The sequence below is a fragment of the Myotis myotis genome, unplaced genomic scaffold, assembly GCF_014108235.1.
Source record: "Myotis myotis isolate mMyoMyo1 unplaced genomic scaffold, mMyoMyo1.p scaffold_m19_p_17, whole genome shotgun sequence".
Classification (NCBI taxonomy): domain Eukaryota; kingdom Metazoa; phylum Chordata; class Mammalia; order Chiroptera; family Vespertilionidae; genus Myotis; species Myotis myotis.
In genome coordinates this window covers 44,811,757-44,831,512 of record NW_023416321.1, presented here as the reverse complement: position 1 = coordinate 44,831,512, position 19,756 = coordinate 44,811,757, and the positions used below count along the sequence as shown (strand labels likewise).

Here is a 19,756-nt window from a genome sequence, read left to right as displayed (position 1 = left end):
TAAGCCTCTGAAATGAATAGGGGAGGTTTGGGGAAGGTAAAAGGACTTGGTGGGCTTTGAATTGCTTCTGGAGCCAAACCTCTGGTCCCGTGAAGACTTCATTTGTAAAACAGGATAGTCATTTTCAAAACCTCGGGGACTAGGTTACACCCCCCAAATGTTGGCAAGGGACTGACAAATTCGTTCACCCATTTTTGGATTGTTTCTTTCCATTTGGAAATATTTTTCTAGTTTCCAGAAAGCACACACCTCTGAGAGGTATAAAGGCTTTAAGGTATATGAAACCTCCGTCTGTCTCCCCTGGGAATGGCAACACAGGTCCCAGGTGCAAGATAGTCTTAAAGTTAATGGTGCCAAAGCTCTCTATTACCCACTTTATATTACGAACAGGTAGGTGGTATAACAAAAGAAGATTGGCTTCTTGCTTGAGGGACTCAGGGTCAAGTTACTCCCATTTGGTGAACATGTACCCCAAAAGAGGACTCTTAAGTCACTGTGGGCTGATTCCCCATCTACAGACAGATATATGAGCAAGCCAAGTGTTAGAGGCATCTCTGCACGTCTCTGGGCTCATTGGGGCCATTCGCAGTAGTAGGGTGGGTGCCCTGTTAAGCCATCTCTCAGGCTCTCGTGGAAGATAATAATGAAGAAGAGATGATTAGCAAACATTCGGTCAGTCTCAAGGTTAGTTACCTGGTTCATTTATTCTAAGTATATATGTAACTCTTTTAGAAAAAGCATATGACAGCATCACTGATTTCATTAAAAAGAAAACAAAACCCCACTCACTAAACAGGTGAATTGGGGAAGATTTGATAAGCAAACCATATATATTCTCATAACATTCCCTAGTTGGAAGGAAACAGGTTTTGATTAAAAAACAGACATTTCTAGGGAAGCTTTAACTGGGCGTGTTTAAAAACAAATAAAATAGCCTCAGTATATACAGGGTACTTAGTGGCTTCTCCCACTCCCCCTTTTTCAAATAGATTTTTTATTGATTTCAGAGAGGAAGGGAAAGGGAGAGAGAGATAGAAACATCAATGATGAGAGAGAATCATCAATTGGCTGCCTCCTGCACGCCCCCTAATGGGGATCAAGCCTGCAACCTGGGCATGTGCTCTTGACCAGAATCAAACCTGGGACCCTTCAGTCTGCAGGCGACACTCTATCTCCTGAGCCAAACTGGCTAGGGCAATGGCTTCCCTTTTAATGATAATTTAAAATTCTCCCAAAGTATCAGTGGGAAGGAAAAACACGCTTGGAGCAGCCCTAGGCATGTTTCTGTTTGTATCCTTTTTCTAAATCCTGTTTCCGTTTCCTATATCCCTAAAGTGTGGAGGCTTCTCTATAGGAGTTTTCTATACACCTTATTTAGGAATTCTCTTGCTTTTGTCGCAGAAACCAGGAGTAAATTCATTGCAATAGGTTAAAATAGCCAGGATTACATGTTCCATCATCTCTCTGTGAACCAATCAGGGCCATAGAGAAAATGGAGGAGGATTGCTGATTCCTCTCTGGCTGAGAGCAGCTTTTCTCCAAAGGGAGTTGGTAGAATTCCTAATCTCATTTTCCCTTAAGTCAGTAGGGAGGGGTAGTGGAGGAGACAGAAGGGGAAGAAAGAAGGGAAGGGGAGCAACACATCTGGACAAGGAAGCTCAGAGAGCAAATGATATAGGGGACATGCTATAGAAGGGGGAGGATGGGGTGGTACCATGTTTTACCTTCAGGAGAGTTTGAAGATAATCTGTGAAATTTCTTGTTCATTTATTTTTTAAAGAGAATTTGTCTGTGCTTCTCCTTAGAAGTTTCTAATTTCCAAATCAAGATATGCAATCTATGCACTTAATTAGTTTAATTTTCAGGCCGGCATTGTTAGAGTTTTTTCTTTCTTTTGTGTGTTTTTTGCCTGTGAAAAATTAATTTAGGCACCCAACGAGAACTGTATATTGGCCATTTTTCAGTTGATATTTTGTAGTTAAATCTTCCTACATTTACATTTCTGTAAAGCACTTGCAAGTCAAGGCTTCCTATCAGGAATATTAATGAGGGCTGGGGCCTGGGAGTTCCCAGCCATGGAGGCACAACTTCCCATGTTAATTATAGGTGTGCTTGTTGCTGTTGTTGTTATTGTTTGGTATCTGCAGAGTCTCAGCACAGTTTCTATGTAGTGGGTTAAAGTTTGTTGCTTTATGGGTTGAGCTGCAAGTTGCTCACTCCCCTAGAGTCTCATTCAACCTTCTTATGTGCCTCAGTTTCTCTCCTTGCTGACTACAACAACCAGAAGGGCTACCAGCACAGGTGGACTAAACCTCATTAGTGCTCCCCCTGAAGAGCCAGTTAGTTTAATTGCAGTTGTGTGGGAATTTCCTTATGGGGCTCCTGCATGTCATGAGGAATGACCTCTGACACATCTGCAAAGATCCTCAGTTGTCTAAGAACATCTGAGATTCATGCAGGATGGAGGATGTGCCCCTTTATCTTCTGAGCTGAACAAGATCAGCTCTCACTTAAACAGCTAAGGTGTTTGCCCAGACTCTCAAAAGGCAAATCCTGTAGAAAAGCCAGGGGGAAAAACCAGTCCCATTTTCCCTCCTTTCTCTCCTTAGCCTGGGATCTATCAACTGTTAACCTTTGTTCCACCAAGAGTATTATGAAATATGGCTCCAATAAAGTCAGCAACACAAGCAAGGGAAGGTCCTGAATCCAAGAGACAAGTGTCACAAGTTCACCGGCAGGCAGGGAACTGGTGCGTCAATGGACCCTTTGCTGGATCCAGCACCAGGTGTAGGTCTGCAGGGTGGTGCTGGGTGAGATTTTCTGCGATCCTGCTGTATTGTGCCAAGTAAATGTCCATGTAAGAAGCATTCAAAACGGTGAACAGTTGTTGAGATTTTATCTGAGCCAAATGGTCATTTGCCTTGAATCAAAACCTCAATGGACTGAAATAATGCTCTGGAGAATGGCAGTTGTCACCTTATTTTAGATATTACGGTCAGAAGTGGCGATGTATGTGAGTTGCATGAAATCCATTGGTGATAGAGTGGATGAAAAGTGAAATGACAGACACATACTTCTTTCCCATAGGGGGATATAGGACAGAACAGCCAACAATGAACTCAATAACAATGAGGGGATTTGTGGTCTCCACAGAGCACAGAGTATCCAAAAAAAAGGAAAATTCCTTGGACGTTCCAAAGCTGTGTTCTTGTAGATTCCATAAGATAGTAGAAAGTCTCAGTTAAGGTAAATAATGACCTTTTTTACAGAAGATTCCAACCTAGGACACAGCGACCCAGCGTAAACAGCTTTTAGTTAAAACGTTTTAATTTCAAAGCATCTTTGTGATAACTTTAGGTCTCTGAGGTTAAAAGACCATCACCCAGGCCTTCCCTGACCTAATCACAGATTAGCGAGTGGCCACTTTTTGTGTGGCCACACTCTCCTTTGATCACTCATGCCCCACTTCTTGCCACGAATCATGTCCCTCCTCTGTCCCACCACAGGAGAAAAAACCACCAACCCTGAGTAGGAAAAGGTCCGGTAGGATGCCAGCAGCTGCAGCTTCCTCACGAACTGTGGGCCTGGCCAGCACGTCCACGGTGCTCAAAACACAGGTCCCCCAGAACCTGTTCGCCACCTGGGAGGTGGACTGCTCCAGCCCCAGCTGCGTGCCCAGGTGGTGTAGTCTCACTGTAACGAAGCTAGTGATCTTCAAGAAGCTGGCCAAGGACCTCAACTCCGTGGTAATTTCCGTGAGGATGCGGGACTCCAAGGGCATCCTGAGGTCCCAAGAGATTGTGCTGCCCCGCAGTAGACCAGTGCAGACCAACCTGGCGCTCACCTTCTCCCTGCAGTACAGCCACTTCCTCAAGGGAGAAGGTAACAAGCTCCTGATCATGCTGGAGCAGAGGAAGTGCTCTAAGAACACAAACGTCCTGGGCTACAAGACACTGGCCTCTGGCGCCATCCACATGGCTGACGTCATGCAGCGAAACCCCAGGTGTGGCCAGATGGTGAGCCTCTTTCGCAGCATCAAGGAATCCTCCACTACGGTGGCCGAGATCTGGATCTCCTCCCTGTGCAGTGAGCCCATGGAACACGAGGACAGTGCCATGCAGGTCAGCCCTAAGGCCAAGTCGGCAGGTAACTACAAGGGGCAGGATGAGCTGCAGGCCAGCGGCAGGGGAAAGCACAGACAGAACCTGGACAAGGATGCCTTGGAGAAGGGGGAAACAAAGAAGCAGCAGCCATCAATACCAGGAAACCTGAAGCAGAAAGTCCTGGCGCTGTTTCACAGGTCCAAAGTGTCAGAGAGGGACCTTCGGTCTGACATGATGGGGAAACGCAGGAAAAGTGACCCATACCTGGAGGATGATGAGAGCGTCCTCAGCACCCCCAGGCCCAAGCTCAGGCCCTACTTGGATGGACTGTCAGACTCCAGTTTGCAGACGGAGATGTGGAGCAGCCACAGTGACAGGACCCAAACAGAGCCTCTGAGTCTGCCCCACATGCCCGAGAATTCGTGGGCCCTGGGAGGCAAGCAGCCAAGTGAGATGGACAATGGATTTGTGGCCCACAGCACACCCACCAGCAAGGTGGACAAGATCCAGATCTCCTCCCTGTCCATGCCGCCCATCGACCAGGAGGACAGCGCCAGGCATGCCAGTCCCGAGGCTGAGTCCTCGGACAACTACTCTGAGTGCATGTGTGAGAGTTTCTTCTCGCAGCGGGAGGCCAGCTACCACACCGCTGACCAGGAGGAGGGTGACTGTCATGAGGGGACTCTCATATTCACAAGGAGCACTCTGACCACGCAACAGAACTACAACCAGAAAGTCCTGTTATGGCTGCGCACAGTCCAAGGTTCGGAGGAGGTCCTGGACCCTGAGCAGGACCATGGGGAGCATGTCCCGGAGGTGGAGGAGGACCTGGACCTCCTGTATGACATGCTGCCGAACCCCAGTGACAGTGGCACAGACACTGAGGACGATGGCAGCGTCCTCAGCACCCCCATACCTAAGCTTCGGCCATACTTTGAAGGCCTGTCTAGCGGCCCAGACATGAAGGACAATCACAGTGTCCTCAGCAGCCCCAATCCCAAGCTCAGGCCATACATGGAAGGCCTGTCAGACTCCAGCTTGCCGATGGAGATGCGGGGCCTCCACAGCACCAGGATCCAAAAGGAGCCTCTGAGTCTGGCCCACCCGCCTGAGAATGCGAGGGCCCCGGGAGGCAAGCAGCCAAGCCACAGTGACTCCCAACTTGTGGCCTACAGCACACCCACCACGAAGATTCGAATGGCCTCCCTGTCCCGCCAGCATATCGATCAGGAGGCCACTGCCATGCCGGCCAGCACTAAGGCCCAAACCTCGCATAACGACCTCGCCAGCACATCTGAGAGCTGCTTCTTTGAGCAGCCGGCCAGCCACAATGCTGTCCACAGGCAGTCCCAGGAGAATAACTTGGACAAAGGGAATCTCATAGTAAGAAGGAGGTGCATGAACAGGCAACACAATTACCACCAGGAAGCCGTGGCATCTATGCTCAGGGCCCAAGTGTCGGAGAAGGTCATATCCTCAGAACAGGCCCTTGTGAGGCATGTCCCCAAAGTGGAGAAGGCTCTGCACCGTCGCTATGATATTGTGCTGAGCTCTAGTGACAGTAGCCTAGACACGGAGGACGATATCAGTGTCCCCAGCACCCCAAAGCCCAAACTCAGGCGATACTTTGACAGCATGTCAAGTGATAGTAGCTCTGACTCAATGGCCCACACAATTCGCTCCCCTGGGAAGCAGCTGGCACAGCTGGAGGACAACCGGGAGGCAGGGTCCTCCGCCCAGCATTGGTTGACCAAGAAGCTGCCATCCATAGTGCGCTTCACCAAGTCTCTGGTCCTGCCCTCCAGCAGGTCCAAGAGGAAGCAGGCTCGCCATCGGGGCTGCGACACAGCCCTGAATGAGGGGGTCAACAGACTGGACAACGAGAGCCCAGACCCACAGAGCCAGCAGCAGATCCCCAGGAAGCCCGTCCGTGACCAGCTCCACAACATCCTCATTTCCCAGGACAAGATGCCCGAGAACATCATCCTGGTCAACACCTGCGACTGGCAGGGCCAGTTACTTTCGGACATCCTGCAGGGGCACACGCTGCCCGTGGTGTGCACTTGCTCCACAGATGACGTCCAGGAGGCCTTCAGCATCATCGTCTCACACATGCAGAGATACTGCAACTGCAATGCCCAGGCCCTGACGCCTGTGAAGATGGCGGTGGCAGGGGCACAGCCCTACTTCAGCGCTGTGCTGCGGGTCTTCGTGAGGCAGCTGTCCCAGCAGCCACCCCAATGGCTAGACTACATGCGCTTCCTGGTCATCCCGCTGGGTCCCCACCCCTTGGCCAGCTACCTGGGCTCCATGGACTGCCGCTACAATCACTTCTTCCAGGACCTGTACTGGCGGGACATGTTCAACAACCTGGAGTCTGAGAACACCTTGCAGGACACACAGGACGTCGTGTCGAGAATCTCTGAGTACGTTGCGGGGGCCAACTGTGTCTACCTGCTGCCCATTGCTGAGGCCATTCTCATGTCTAAGCAGCAGCGCCCCAATGAGAAGTCCACACAGCTCATCCCGTTTGTGGGGGCAGTGAAGGTTGGAAGAGTGGAACCATCTGCAGCCATGTCAGGAGGCTCAGATGATGTAGTCACCTCATGCTCCGGTGAGCTTCTGTCCCCTACCGGGAAGGCCTCACCCAACACACTCTCCCCCCCATCAATGAGTGGGGGCCTGTCCTCCACCAGCCAGAGTGTCCATGCACAGATGATGGAGCTGCAGGTGGATTACTGGACAGCAGCCCAGCCAATAGATACGAAGAGAGTCGCAGAGAAGAAACAGCTGCCTACCACCAAAAACACACTCAAGTGCTTCTTCCAGTCTGTCCAGGTCAGCAGGCTGCCCCGCAGTGGTGAGGGCACAGCAACACCTGCCATGTCCATGACTGTGGTCACCAAGGAGAGAAAAAAGAAGGCGCCCAAGAAAAGCACGGACGAGGATGTGGAGTCCCAAAGCCAGTGCATCCAGGGCATTGGTCGCCTGGTTTGCAGGGCCAAGCACCAGCAGAGCATGCTGCCGGTCGTCATCGATGGCGTGGAGTGGAATGACGTGGCCTTTTTCCAGTTGTCAGCCCAGTGGTCCTCCCACGTCAAGCACTTCCCCATCTGCATCTTCGGACACAACAATCCCACCTTCTAGCCCTGCCCCTCCCCCTGCCCTTCACTCTGCCTTGGCCAAGACCAGAAGGACCCAGCTGCTTTTCTGTGAACAGTTCAGTTTACTACAGACACAGACCCTGGGAACCCAAAGAGAATGTGCTCACAGCCTGGAACCTAAGGGGGTTGCCCCTCACTGGGAGCTCCTCAATGCTCTGTTCAGTAACCAGAACGCTGTGGCGGGTGGGACTCAGGAGGGCAGTGTTGAGCTGGAGCATCATGGAAGATGTGTTTTGGCCTCAGGATGCCCAACATTCTCAGTGAGAAGGGTTCTGGCCTTGAAGACCTGCCCTTCCAGGAAGCCAGGACTCTGCTTCCCTGGGAGACAGCTCCAACCTGTGCCCAGACTCAGGGGTTGGCAGCCAGAGGTCAAGGGCTAGCCTCTGATGGCAGCATTCTGAGCAGAACTTGGAGTCCAGTCAGCCCAGCCCTGGGAAACAGCTGCCGGACAGCCAACTGGTCTAGCACCACCTACTCAGGGTTACCAGTGAACTTCAGCCTCACAGGCAGAAAGAAAAAAAGACCTGTATGTTGCACATCGCCCATAGCACACTGGCTAGACAAAGTGGTCGATTACCTGAGGAGGGAACCCACCTTCGTTCCTGTTACTGCAGAACATTTGTTACCACCCAGCAGCTGTGGAACCAATTATTTACCAGGTGAGCCCCTCCCCCTCCAGAGCACATGCTCACCAGGCCACCTGTTGGCTGTTTGCCTTCAGGTCACTGCAACTCTCTGAGTGTTTGTTCCTCTGAAACCTCGGAGAAGCAGGGAGCAGGCTCATAGGGTTATTGTAGGGACTCGCTGGGTTCCTCCCTGGTAAGTGTTCTCTGGGAGCCTAGACAGTGGAGAGGTCTGCTGGAGGGGCTGTGATTGAACCAACTGGTCATTTTCTCCTTCTGTTGAAGAAGCCACTGCCAAATTGTGATTCTCTTTGGGGCCTTGGGTTTAGCTCTTTTCTAATATTACAAAGAGATTGGAGATACTATTAGGGGTCTCTGTCCCAGGTGAATCCAGATTAGAGATGCCAGGGGTGAGCAGTGGGGCCCAGGGTCACCCAGCAATCTGAGATGGGGCTGGTTGGGGCTCATTCAATCAGCACGTATATTAGAAGCCCTGCCAGGTACAGAAATGTTTCTAGGCACTGACCATAACCCAGTGCTCAGAGCAGACCCCAAGCCTGCACTCCAGAGCTTCCTTCTGGGAGGGAGCGATTCAGTCCCACTAGGCTGCACAGGCTCATAGTGTCCACAGAACACCTGATGTGACGTCCTCCTGGCCTCCTCTCCCTATGGCTGCATCTTCGCGTATTGTGAAGAGGATGGTAAACCTCTGTTCAGCAGAAAACGTGAGTCAGTTTTGGATCAGATCCATGAGGGGAGTATGGAGACTGTGAATTCAAGGTGTTGGCAAAACCATGGATCCCACTCATGGTGGGATTTCTGCACGAGGCAGAGGTCGGAGGGCTTCCCTAGAAAAAAGGACATGAGTCACAGAGCTGTGCGAGTGGATATGGGTGGTATGGGCGAGTGGGAAGGTCAGTGGACAGACAGCCCCTCAGACAATTCATAGCCTTCCACTCCTAATTCTAGCCCAGTCTGCACCCCTATCCCGGGACCTTGCTCCCTAATCTGGTAGAACCTCCGCAGTGGCAGCTTGGGGTACCCCACCCTGTGGGAGTTGAGTTTCAGTGGGAGGCAAAGAACCACACAGGACAGCTAGTGAATGAGGCAGCATGTAGGTGCAGGCGCCAAAGTTTGAGGTGATAGGAAGGCCCTGGGGTTGGTTTGTTTGCTCACTGGTCAGTATTCCTGAAGCACCTGCTCAGTGCCAATGAGTGACATGAACTGGGTGGACACCAGCCCTCTCAGTCCTAATGGGAGGGAACAGGGACACTGCGAGAGCATGTCAGGTTCCCCTGAAGAAGGGGACAGGTGGTTCCCTCATTGATCCAGAGCTGTCAGGTAGGAGGGCTTCATGCCAACCATTCCTGGGTGACCAGGCCCATCTCTGCCAGGACTGCCAGACTGAAGGTGGACAAGGAGTAGGTCTGGCTTCTGGATGGGCAGGAGCAGCAGGCCCAGGACCCCAGGCTCTCTGACTGGTGCTGTGGGAGGGCTGTGTGGAAGGGAAAAGCAGGCCTCACATTCTGCTGCTCACCTATCTCTCTCCCCAGGGCCATCTCCTGCATCCTGATCATCTGGCTGGACCAGCACCTTCAGAATTTCCCAGCCTGATGATGCTGTTGGCTTCCACAAAGCTCAACTTGCAGTCTCCTACCTGCCAAACCAGGCCCAGTGCTTCAGCGGGAGCACCTGAGCAAACTGAGGCCGAGACAGGAGGAAGTGTAGGCCTCCGGGGGTGGTGTGGGTGAGTGTGCCTTTGGAAGGCACACAAAAGGCAGTGAGGGTGGTAACATGTCCTCTTCTTGCATCCACAGAACCAGCTCCAGAAGAACATCAGGAAAACCCTCAAGGGCAACGCCACCCTAGTGGCCTCTCCAGAGCCAGAGCCGGATCCAGGCCCAGCTTTCACTGAACTTCAAGAGGCAGAAGAACCACCTGCAGCATTTGAGCAACTCACCCCAGCATCTGTGCGGCCTGTGGTGCTAGATCCCGGGCCAGAGCGCGTGTCAGCAGCGATAGCAGAGAGGGCACCCTCCTGACCCCATTTAGACACAGTGTTAAATGTTTAATATTCTTGTTCCATATGTTTATAATTTTATTATATTTTTCTGATATTTAACAACATACAGTGTACTGTAGAGAAAATACACTGAAATACTCCAAAACAGAAACTTAATTTAGATTATATAAAATTTAACCCTAAAAACCCTCAAAGCTTTGAGCAAGTCTGTTTTTCTGGACCCTGACCCACCCAGGGAGAACTGCCCTCACCTTCTCCACCTGCCCTTCCTGGAGCCAGGACTCTGCTTCCCAGGGAGCTGGCTCCACCCTGTGCCCAGACACAGTGCTGACCTCCCATTGGGGGCATCCTAAGCCCAACATGGAGGCCTGTCAGCTCACCCCTGGGCCTCCATGTTGTCCCCAACACCACTCACTCAGGCTTCCAAATAAGCTTGACCTTCACAGGGCAAAAAAAAAAATAAAAATAATTAAACATAAAAATGGACATGTAAGGTGCAGACCTCCCAGGAACAGTTAATGGAAAAACTGGTCAAATACTTGGTGCCCAGCTTCCTGGGCAGGGTCCCCACCTTGGTCCGCACCCACCTTTCTGTGTTAATACAGAACTTTTGGGACTCACCAACGTGTGTGGGACCAACCATGGACCAGGTGAGCCCTGCCCCTCCACAGCACAGTGGTCACTCAGCCACCTGCTTGCTGTGAGTCTCCAGATCCCTGCATGTCCCTGAGTGTTTGTTTCTCTGAACATGGGGAGAGCCTAGGCCCAGCTTCATAGGGTTATTGTAGGGACTTGGGGCGGCGGGAGGGGGGTTCCTCCCGGGAAAAGTCCCGCTGGGAGCCAGGACTCTGGAGAGCTGTGCTGGAGGAGCTGTGGTTGTTCCAATTGGCCATTTTCTCTTCTTTTAAAGAAACTTGTGCCTTCTTTGTGATTCTCCTCAGGACTTAGGCTAAGCTATTTTCTCTTTTGATAAAGATGTTGGAGATTCCATTAGGGGTCTCTGTCCTGGGTGAAGCCAGATCAGAAATCCCAGGGGTGAGCAGGGGGACCCAGGCTCACCCAGCCTTCTGAGATGGGGGTGGTTTGGGCTCATTCATTCAGCAAAGGCCCTGCCCCAGGACTGCACTCCAGTGCTTCCTTCTAGTCAGGAGTGATTTCAGTCACACTGGGCTGCACAGGCAGGTAGCATCCACAGTACACCCCATATGACTTCTTCCTCAAAGTATCGCTGATCTACACGTACTATGAAGCAGAAAGTGGATCTCTAGACCAGCAGAAAAAGTGAACGGGCTTTGCATCAGAGCCTTAAGGGGAGTATGGGGACTGTGAGTTGGAGAAGCTGGCAACACCCTGGATCTCATGCCTTGTGAGATTTCTGCCAGAGGGCAGAGGTCTGAGGGCTTCTGCTAGAAAAAAGGGAGGGAGTCAGAGAGCTGTGCATGTGGATTGGGTGGTGTGGGTGAGTGGGGATCAGGCTGGCCCACACAGAAAAGAGCTCCCAGAGGCTGAGCTTAGGCAGGAGCACAGAGCCACTCAGGTCATTGCCCAGGGCCTGCAGTCTGGAGGGCTTCCTGGGGTGGGGCCTTGAACTGGGACTTCAGTGATGGAGATGGGAGGTTTCTTTCTTGTAAGGCACACAAAAGGCAGTCATGGTGGTAACATGTTCTCTTCCTGGATCTACAGAAGCAACTCCAGAGCAAGATGAAGAAACACCTAAAGCGGCAACGCCTACTCTGGTGCCCTCTCCAGAGCCAGAGCAGGCTCCAGGCACAGCCGTCACTGAACTTCCAGATGTGGACCCACCTGCAGCTTGTGAGCAACGCACCTCAGCTCCTTTGGAACCTGTGGTCTTAGATCCTGGGCCACAGCGTGTGTCAGCTGCCACAACAGAGAGGGCTCCCTCCCCTCATTTATATGAAGTTTTAAAATATTTGTGTTCATCATATATATGTTTATAACTTTATGTATTGTTCATACTATTCAGTAACATTCAGTCTAATTAAAGAAAATGTAATGAAATACTCAAATATAAATTTAATTTAGATTCCATAAAATTTAACTCTACCATCCTTCAGAGACTTGAGCAAGTCTGTTTCTTCTGGGCCTGCGTCGCGTTACTGTGAGTCATAGGTTGGGAAGAATGAGTCTCTCAGGACCATCTGCTCTAAGGATGTGATTTTCTTGAGGCCCAGAGCAATGGGACTTTGGGGGAAATTGACCCACCAGCATTGGGGCAGGGACCCTTGATGTCAGGGCTGCAAACCCACATTTTGTTTGACTTCATCTCCCACCAGCACATGGACAAAGCCTGGCCTTAAGCGCCCCCTGGCGTCCACGTTGCAGAATGCTGTAGGGTTTAACCAGCAGAGAGCAGTTCCTGAACCCTGACTGCCACCTGCACCTGGACAGAAAGTCCACCCTGCTCCACGGGCACTGAACAGCTTTCTGAGCATCTCCTCTGTCGGCCCACAGCACTGAAGAGGGGACAGGGAATGTCCCAGGGCCCGGGGTCCACACTCTTCTCCTCCACAGGCACCGCTTGCAAATCTCCTCTTGGGTCAGAGCCTCTGTCTGCCCTCAGACCCTAGGCTCTGGTTCAGCTGGGCTTTTTCCTGAGGCTCTTCTGTCTCTCCAGAGCCCAGCAGCCATTCTTTCTCACGCCCAAAGGCTGAACAAGGTTGTGGAGACAGCCTGGCTTCTCCTTTTCCATCAATCCTCCTCAGTGCTCTGAACCACCCTGGTGAGGATGGACTAGCAGCCTTGTACAGCACCATGCCATGGCCCAAGCTACAGTGACTCAGGACAAATGGGCGCTCACTGGGGACCACACCCAGGGTCCCTGCTCTCAAGGAGACCAGCCCTGTTGGTTGACACAGAGAGAAAGGAAATCTGAATGGAGTCTAATGAGACCTCCCACTGACCCTGAGGGCCATAAGGACTGAGAATGTGAGCCCATCGCGGGGACATTGCACAGGCTCTCTTTAGGATGTGATCCCTAAGCCAGAAATATGAATAAGTACCTGTCTACCCTCTTCATCCTGATTTCACAATGGCAGCCGATGAAAGCTTGTGAAATTAATGAGGTCTGGGAATCAGGGGCAGGTATACCTTAAAGGTCCATAGTGATGGCAGTGCACTTGCGGGCACTAGCAATGGGCCTGGAGGGGCAGCCGCCTGCCTCGTGTGTAGCGTCTCCTTACTTTGGAAGCTCAGAACTGTGGTCTCAACAGATGCTGTTTTCTATTTCAAATTACACTTTTCAGCTTGGTTCTACTCTGCAGGGTCCTTTCCTAAGTTTCACAGCCATCCTCCAAACTGGAGGCAGAGGGTGTTAGAAATGAGGGGTGGGGGCTGGAAGGAAATGGGAGGAGAAAAGGAAGGAGATAGGAGGGCAGGCCCAGGGCCTGGTGTGGGATGACTGTGCTAGTGATCTATTGCAGAGAGTTACCCCACACTAGAGACTTAACCAAAACACACTTATTAGCACACACATCTGTGACCAGGAATCCCGCATGGCTCAGCTGGGACTACTGTGGTCTCTCCTGAGGCAGGATCTGTCACTGAGGGTCTGAGCTCACTTGGGGGTCTTTGGGATTCAGTTTGGATGGAAGGCTTGACTTTCTATCTGTTGGTCTCATTCAGTGCTAGGCCATGTGGGTCTCTCCAGATAGCAACTCACAGCACAGAGGCTTATTCCTCAGTGCAGAGAGAGAGAGAGAGAGAGAGAGAGAGAGAGAGAGAGAGCAGATCAGAGTGAGCAAGAGGGTAGGCACCAACTTTTTAAAAAACTTTTCAGGTTGGGAATAAATCAACTAAAGAACTTGTATGCATATCTGCATAACTCGGGGACACAGATAATAGGGTGGTGAAGGCCTGGGGTGGAGGGTAGGGATCAGCTAGAAGTCGTCAATGGGGTAAAAAGGGGACATATGTAACACTTATAACAATCAAGATTACAAAAATAAAATGGATTTGCTTTCAAATTGTTAAATTATTTTTTTTTCTAAAAAATTGACGAGACAGTGAGAGAGAACCAAAAGTGTGTGAGAGAAGCATCAATAGGTTGCCTCCTGTATGCACCCCGACTGGGAATCAAACCCACAACCTAGATATGGGCCCTGACCAGGAACCGAACACGAACGGCAATCCTTCAGTGCACAGGACGATGCTCAACCACTCTGTCTGTCCCAGGCACCGGCTTTGAGAACCAAATCATGGAGGTCGTGTTGGATCCCTTTGCCGTCTTCTATGGAGTCACTACGAACAGCCACATTGAAAGGGAGGGCACACGTTCACACCACACGAGGAAGGTGAAGACCATGGGGAGTCACTGAGGAAGGAACCAGTGAACCGAGAGGTCCATGCCATGCCTAGGATCACAGGTGGTCAGAATGCAGAGCCTGAGATAAACCTAGTTGTGTCCTCAAAGGTGGGTTGCTAGGTGCACCCCAGTTTGCTCAGGGGCTCTGGAAAAGGTTGTGCTGGTGGAATCGTGTACTGACATGGAGTGTCCATCTTATATGAAAACTGCTGTTTGAACTTTTAACCCTGCTATTCTGGCTTACTACTCCCATTCCAGAGAGGCCGTAAACTATGCCCCAGACAGAGTTGTCAGTGCTGACACCAGGCCAGGCCTTGGGATGTGGTCTCATGGCCCCTTCCCAGCACACAGACCTTCTTTCTCAGAAGGCCCAGAGGTGCTGGTCTGCATATCTGGTGCTTCGGCCAGGCGGGGCACACTGGGGCCTTGGGATGTGGTCTCATGGCCCCTTTCCAGCACACAGGCCTTCTTTCTCAGAAGGCCCAGAGGTGCTGGTCTGCATATCTGGTGCTTCGGCCAGGCGGGGCACACTGTCCTAGAACACATAGATAGGAAGGTAGTCACTGTACTGATACTGTACTGTGTCGGGAACAAATTGTGTAAACAAGGCTTTGTAACTAACTTTGTGGTTTTTGCAAATAAGAACACTGTAACTCCTGTAGTCGGCACTGCAGTTCAGCCTCTGCTTCGGCAGGGTGCTGTAACTGTAGTTGCTGGCCAGCTTAATAAAGGCTCCTAAATTTTGATCTGAGTCCCTGGTGGTCGTCTCCGCGGGTCACCCCATTACATTTGGAGGCCCCAGCGAGATCCACTCTGGCCGAGTTGCTGGTGGACACACCGGACACCCCAGGCGAGGACACTCCAGTCTCCATCCCGGGTCCCAGGGAGGCTGTCTGTTTTCCTCCCAAAACTGCAATCCAAAAACGACGAGCCACCTGGACCTCCAGTATGGAGGTAAGAATCTGGTATCTGTCTGTGGAATGTTCCCTTTACGACTCAAAAGAGGGCTGGACGCAGCAGAACCTCAGAGTCCGACCGCCCAGACATGACAGTGTCTGGGGGTCCTGGTCTGGGCAACCTTAGGTTGCATTTGTCTTGTTTGTTTTGTCTTTGTTCTTTGTTGTCTTTGTCTTTGTCAAAATGGGTCAGGGTCAGTCGTCTTCGTCGACCCCCTTACAATGTTTTCTTGAGAAATTTCAGGACTTCAAAAGATGCGTAGAGGACCATGCCACCACCGTTAATTATTTTGATTTACAGAAATTTTGTGAATAAGAGTGGCCCATGTTTGGGGTTGGGTGACCATCCACCGGGTCCTTTGATCTAGGGACGGCATATCAGGTTCATCACATGTTTACGGTCGTCCTGGCCACCCTGAACAAATTCCCTACATCCAGATATGGGTAGACATCCTCACTGAGGAACCCCGGTGGTTAAAGAAATGCCAATGCCCTGAAGAAAAATTGGGACAGAGACAGACTATTTTGCTGACAGAGCCCCCAAAAGGCAGAAAAAAGACAGACCCTAAGGTCTTTCCCAATGACCCTGAGGATGAGGTCTCAGGACGACAGCCTCCACCTTATGTCCCCCCACCTGAGACACCCTCGGGAAGCGGACCCACAGCTCCTGTGGAGTCATCTCCTCAGCCTCCCCTGGGTACTATTCCTGGCCCAGGTCTAAGTCCAGAGGCGAAAGCCAGAGCAGGTCTTCCTGGGGCTTCTCCCCTTTATCCCCTGATCCTTCAGGCCCCAATCCCTGGTGCGGGGCAGTCTGCGGAGTCGAGTTCCCCGCCACTGCCACAACCTCTGCCATGGCCACCCACACAAACTCTGTTGGCCAGAAACCCTTTTAGTCCGCCCCATACTAGGACCGGGGCCTCTTATGGACCTCCAGGGGACCCCCAGAGAGGGACTGAGGAGGCTTCCCCACGTGGGCCAGCCCCTTTGTTGTCATTACATCAGGCAGCCCCCCTGGACTTAGGGCCGGATGGTCGACCTTTTATGATTTATGTTCCCTTTTCCACTAGTGATCTGTATAACTGGAAGAATCAGAATCCATCCTTTTCTCAAAACCCCCAGAGTTTGGTCTCCCTCCTTGAGTCGGTTTTCTTCACTCACCAGCTGACCTGGGACTACTGTCAGCAATTACTTCAGACTCTCTTCACCTCAGAGGAGAGGGAGAGAGTAAGAAATGAAGGAAGAAAGCTGGTCCTTGGGCCGGACGGACAGCCTGCCACTGATCCTGGAAGGATAGAGGGGGTTTTTCCAGCTGGAAGGCCACAGGGGGACCACAATTTAGACCAAGGGAAGGAGGCTCTCAACAGGTATCGCCAGACTCTCCTCAGGGCCGTCCAAGCTGCCGCTAGGAAGCCCACTAATCTCTCCAAGGTAACGGAGACTGTGCAGGGACCGAGTGAAAGCAAAGCCGCCTTTTTAGAGAGGTTTTGTGAGGCATACCGGGTGTATACCCCAATTGACCCGGATGCCCCAGAAAATTGGTGGGCCATTAATATTGCTTTCGTGTCCCAGTCATCCCCAGACATTAGAAAAAAGTTACAAAAGTTAGAAGGCTTTGAGGAGAAGTCACTCTCAGAACTGGTCGAGGTTGCCCAGAAGGTTTTCAATAATCAGGAAGACCAAATTGCAAACCTAAATACCAAAATGGCAAAGATCTTACTGGCTATGAACTAGGGGAAGGGATCAAGGCAAGGCGCTGGGAAGAAAGACGGGAAAAACAGACAAGGCCAAAGGGCCAGCCTGGGGAAGAACCAATGTGCTTACTGTAAAAAGGAAGGACACTGGAAAAGGGAATGCCCCGAAAGACCAGAGATGAAGGAAAACCCAGTGCGGGTTGAGGAGGTGGACTGACGGCGTCGGGTTTCTGTAGGCCCCCAGGAGCCCAGGGTAACGTTGAACATTGGGGGCAAACCAGTGGATTTCCTCTTAGACACCAGAGCCACGTTTTCAGTACTATAACACCCAGCTGGCCCGGTCTCTAAGTCCAGAACCCCCGTTCAAGGGGCGACAGGGAGAGTAAAATCCTATCCCTGGACTCAGGGACGAATCACCAACCTAGGGGCAGGCACAGTTACCCACTCTTTTCTTATAATGCCCGAATGCCCCTACCCCCTTCTGGGAAGAGACTTACTCAACAAACTCCGAGCCACTCTTTCCTGTGAAGGAGGGGAGGGTACTCCTCCAACCGCCCGCAGAGCCGGAGGGAACAGTTTTACTCCTACCTGCGCTTTACAGGAGGAATACAGGCTCCATGAAGGGATTTCAAAGACCCCCTCAGAAGATCCCTACCTCTGAGAGCTCCAAAAAGAGATACCCAGAGTTTGGGCTGAGGGGAATCCACCTGGGCTGGTGAGACACCGGCCTTCCATAGTGATCCAGCTCACCAGCACTGCCACTCCAATTTGGGTCAGGCAATACCCGATGAGCCAGAAGGCAAAGTTGGGCAAAGCCAAACACATACAGAGACTAAGAAAGGCAGAAATCCTAATGCCTTGCCAGTCAGCATGGAACACCCCTTTACTACCTGTCCAGAACCCAGGAATGGAAGACTGTAGGCCCATTCAAGATTTAAGGGAGGTAAAGAAAAGAGGAGAAACTATCCATCCTACCGTCCCTAACCCTTATACACTCCTAAGCTTACTTCAACTGGGCCACCAGTATTATACTGTCCTAGACTTGAAGGATGCTTTCTTCTCCCTTCCCTTGGCACCCCAGAGTCAACCAATTTTTGCTTTTGAGTGGACAGACCCAGAGGAGGGAGAGTCAGGACAAGTGACTTGGACCAGACTCCCTCCGGGATTTAAGAACTCCTCCACTATATTCAATGAGGCCCTTAACCAAGACATTAAAGAATATCGCCACAGCCATCCAGGTGTCACCGTGCTCCAGTATGTTGACAGCCTCCTACTGGCCACTGAGAAAGAAGAAGACTGCCGTCAGGCTTCACGGGATCTGCTGCTGACATTGGACCGCCTTGGATACCGAGTCTCTGCTAAGAAGGCCCAACTCTATGCCACAGGGTAACTTACCTCGGATATCACATAGAGGAAGGTAAGAGGACCCTCTCCCACAGTAGAATCCAGACAATACTCTCTATCCTGACCCCGAAGATGAAGCAACAGGTACAAGGATTCCTTGGGGTGGTAGGGTATTGTAGGCTTTGGATTCTAGGTTTTGCTGCAATTGCAAAGCCTCTGTACACGGCCACAGGGGGCAAGGATCCTGACCTAAACTGGACAAAAGTAGAAGATAGGGCCTATCAGCAACTAAAACAGGCCCTAATAAGTGCCCCGGCCTTAGCCCTCCCTGACCTCACCAAACCATTCCAGCTCTATGTAGTTGAATCCCGAGGCGTGGCGAAAGGAGTCCTAACGCAAACTCTGGGACCCTGGAAGAGGCCGGTTGTCTACTTGTCAAAAAGACTAGACCCAGTAGCTGCAGGGTGGCCAAACTGCCTAAAGGCAATAGCAGAAATGGCAATAGTGGTTAAAGAGGCTTCTAAATTAACTTTTGAGCAAGATCTATGGGTGGTGGCACCCCACTCGGTAAAGACTCTGTTGCGCAGTCCCCCAGAACGCTGGCTATCGAATGCCCGCATTACTCAATACCAAGTACTGTTATTAGACCCTCCCAGGGTGAGTTTTCTAAAGACTGGTGCCTTAAAGCCAGACACTCTCTTATCAGATGAAGGGACAGAGCCCTTCATCCATGACTGTGAAGACACCCTGATGGCTCTCATCTCTCTACAGGCTGATCTTACTGATCAACTCCTTGTCAACCCCAAGGAGACATTATTTACAGATGGAAGTAGCTTCATTGAGAATGGTATCTGGTACACCAGGGCAGCAGTGGTTGCAAGGAATCGAGTCATCTGGGCACAAGCCTCAGGACATGGCACTTCTGCTCAGAAGGCTGAATTGATAACCCTCACACAGGCCCTGCGGTGGGGGAAGGACAAGAGAGTCAACATTTATACAGATAACAGATATGCCTTTGCCACTGTACATGTCCACAGGGTTCTATACCAAGAAAGAGGGTTATTAACCTCAGGAGGCAAGGACATTAAAAATGCTCAAGAAATATTAAACCTCCTCTCTGCCATATGGGGGCCCAAGGAAGTGGCAGTAATCCATTGCAAAGGGCATCAAAAGGACGACTCCCCTGTGGCCCAGGGAAACCAGTTTGCAGACAAAACAGCCAAAGAAACTGCAAAAAGACCAGTAGGGCTGCTTGAAGTACTGGTAGCAGTACCACCTCGGAATCTACAGCCAAACCCTGTTTACACCTCAGAAGAAAAGGAAACAGCCACAAAATTACATGCAAAAGGGACTTCCCAGGGATAGCTATTATTACTAGATGGAAGGCCCTTTGTTCCAGAGGCTTTGGGCCGAATCATCGCCTCCCAGACACACCAAAGTACTCACCTGGGAAGAACCAAACTAGCTGAACTCCTGGGAAGGGAATACTACATACCAAGGCTACATTGGGTAACCTGGGATATAGCCAGAA

The 19,756-nt window shown here is 51.2% G+C and overlaps 1 protein-coding gene across 2 annotated transcripts; it reads left to right on the top strand.

Annotated features, from left to right (window-relative positions):
• The first annotated feature begins 3,515 nt into the window (after positions 1–3,515).
• Positions 3,516–7,505, top strand: LOC118672162 (phosphofurin acidic cluster sorting protein 2-like). Of its 2 annotated transcripts, XM_036341649.1 has the most exons (6): positions 3,516–4,309; positions 4,545–4,551; positions 4,875–5,052; positions 5,134–5,253; positions 5,600–5,603; positions 5,756–7,505. In XM_036341649.1, the coding sequence occupies exons 1-6, from the start codon at positions 3,549–3,551 to the stop codon at positions 7,248–7,250; spliced, it is 2,565 nt and encodes an 854-aa protein (XP_036197542.1). In that variant the 5' UTR covers positions 3,516–3,548; the 3' UTR covers positions 7,251–7,505. The 2 variants fall into 2 exon arrangements, with proteins under 2 accessions (XP_036197542.1, XP_036197541.1); XM_036341648.1 differs by lacking the exon at positions 4,545–4,551 and having other exon boundaries at positions 3,516–4,291; positions 4,805–5,052.
• The last annotated feature ends 12,251 nt before the right edge of the window (positions 7,506–19,756 follow it).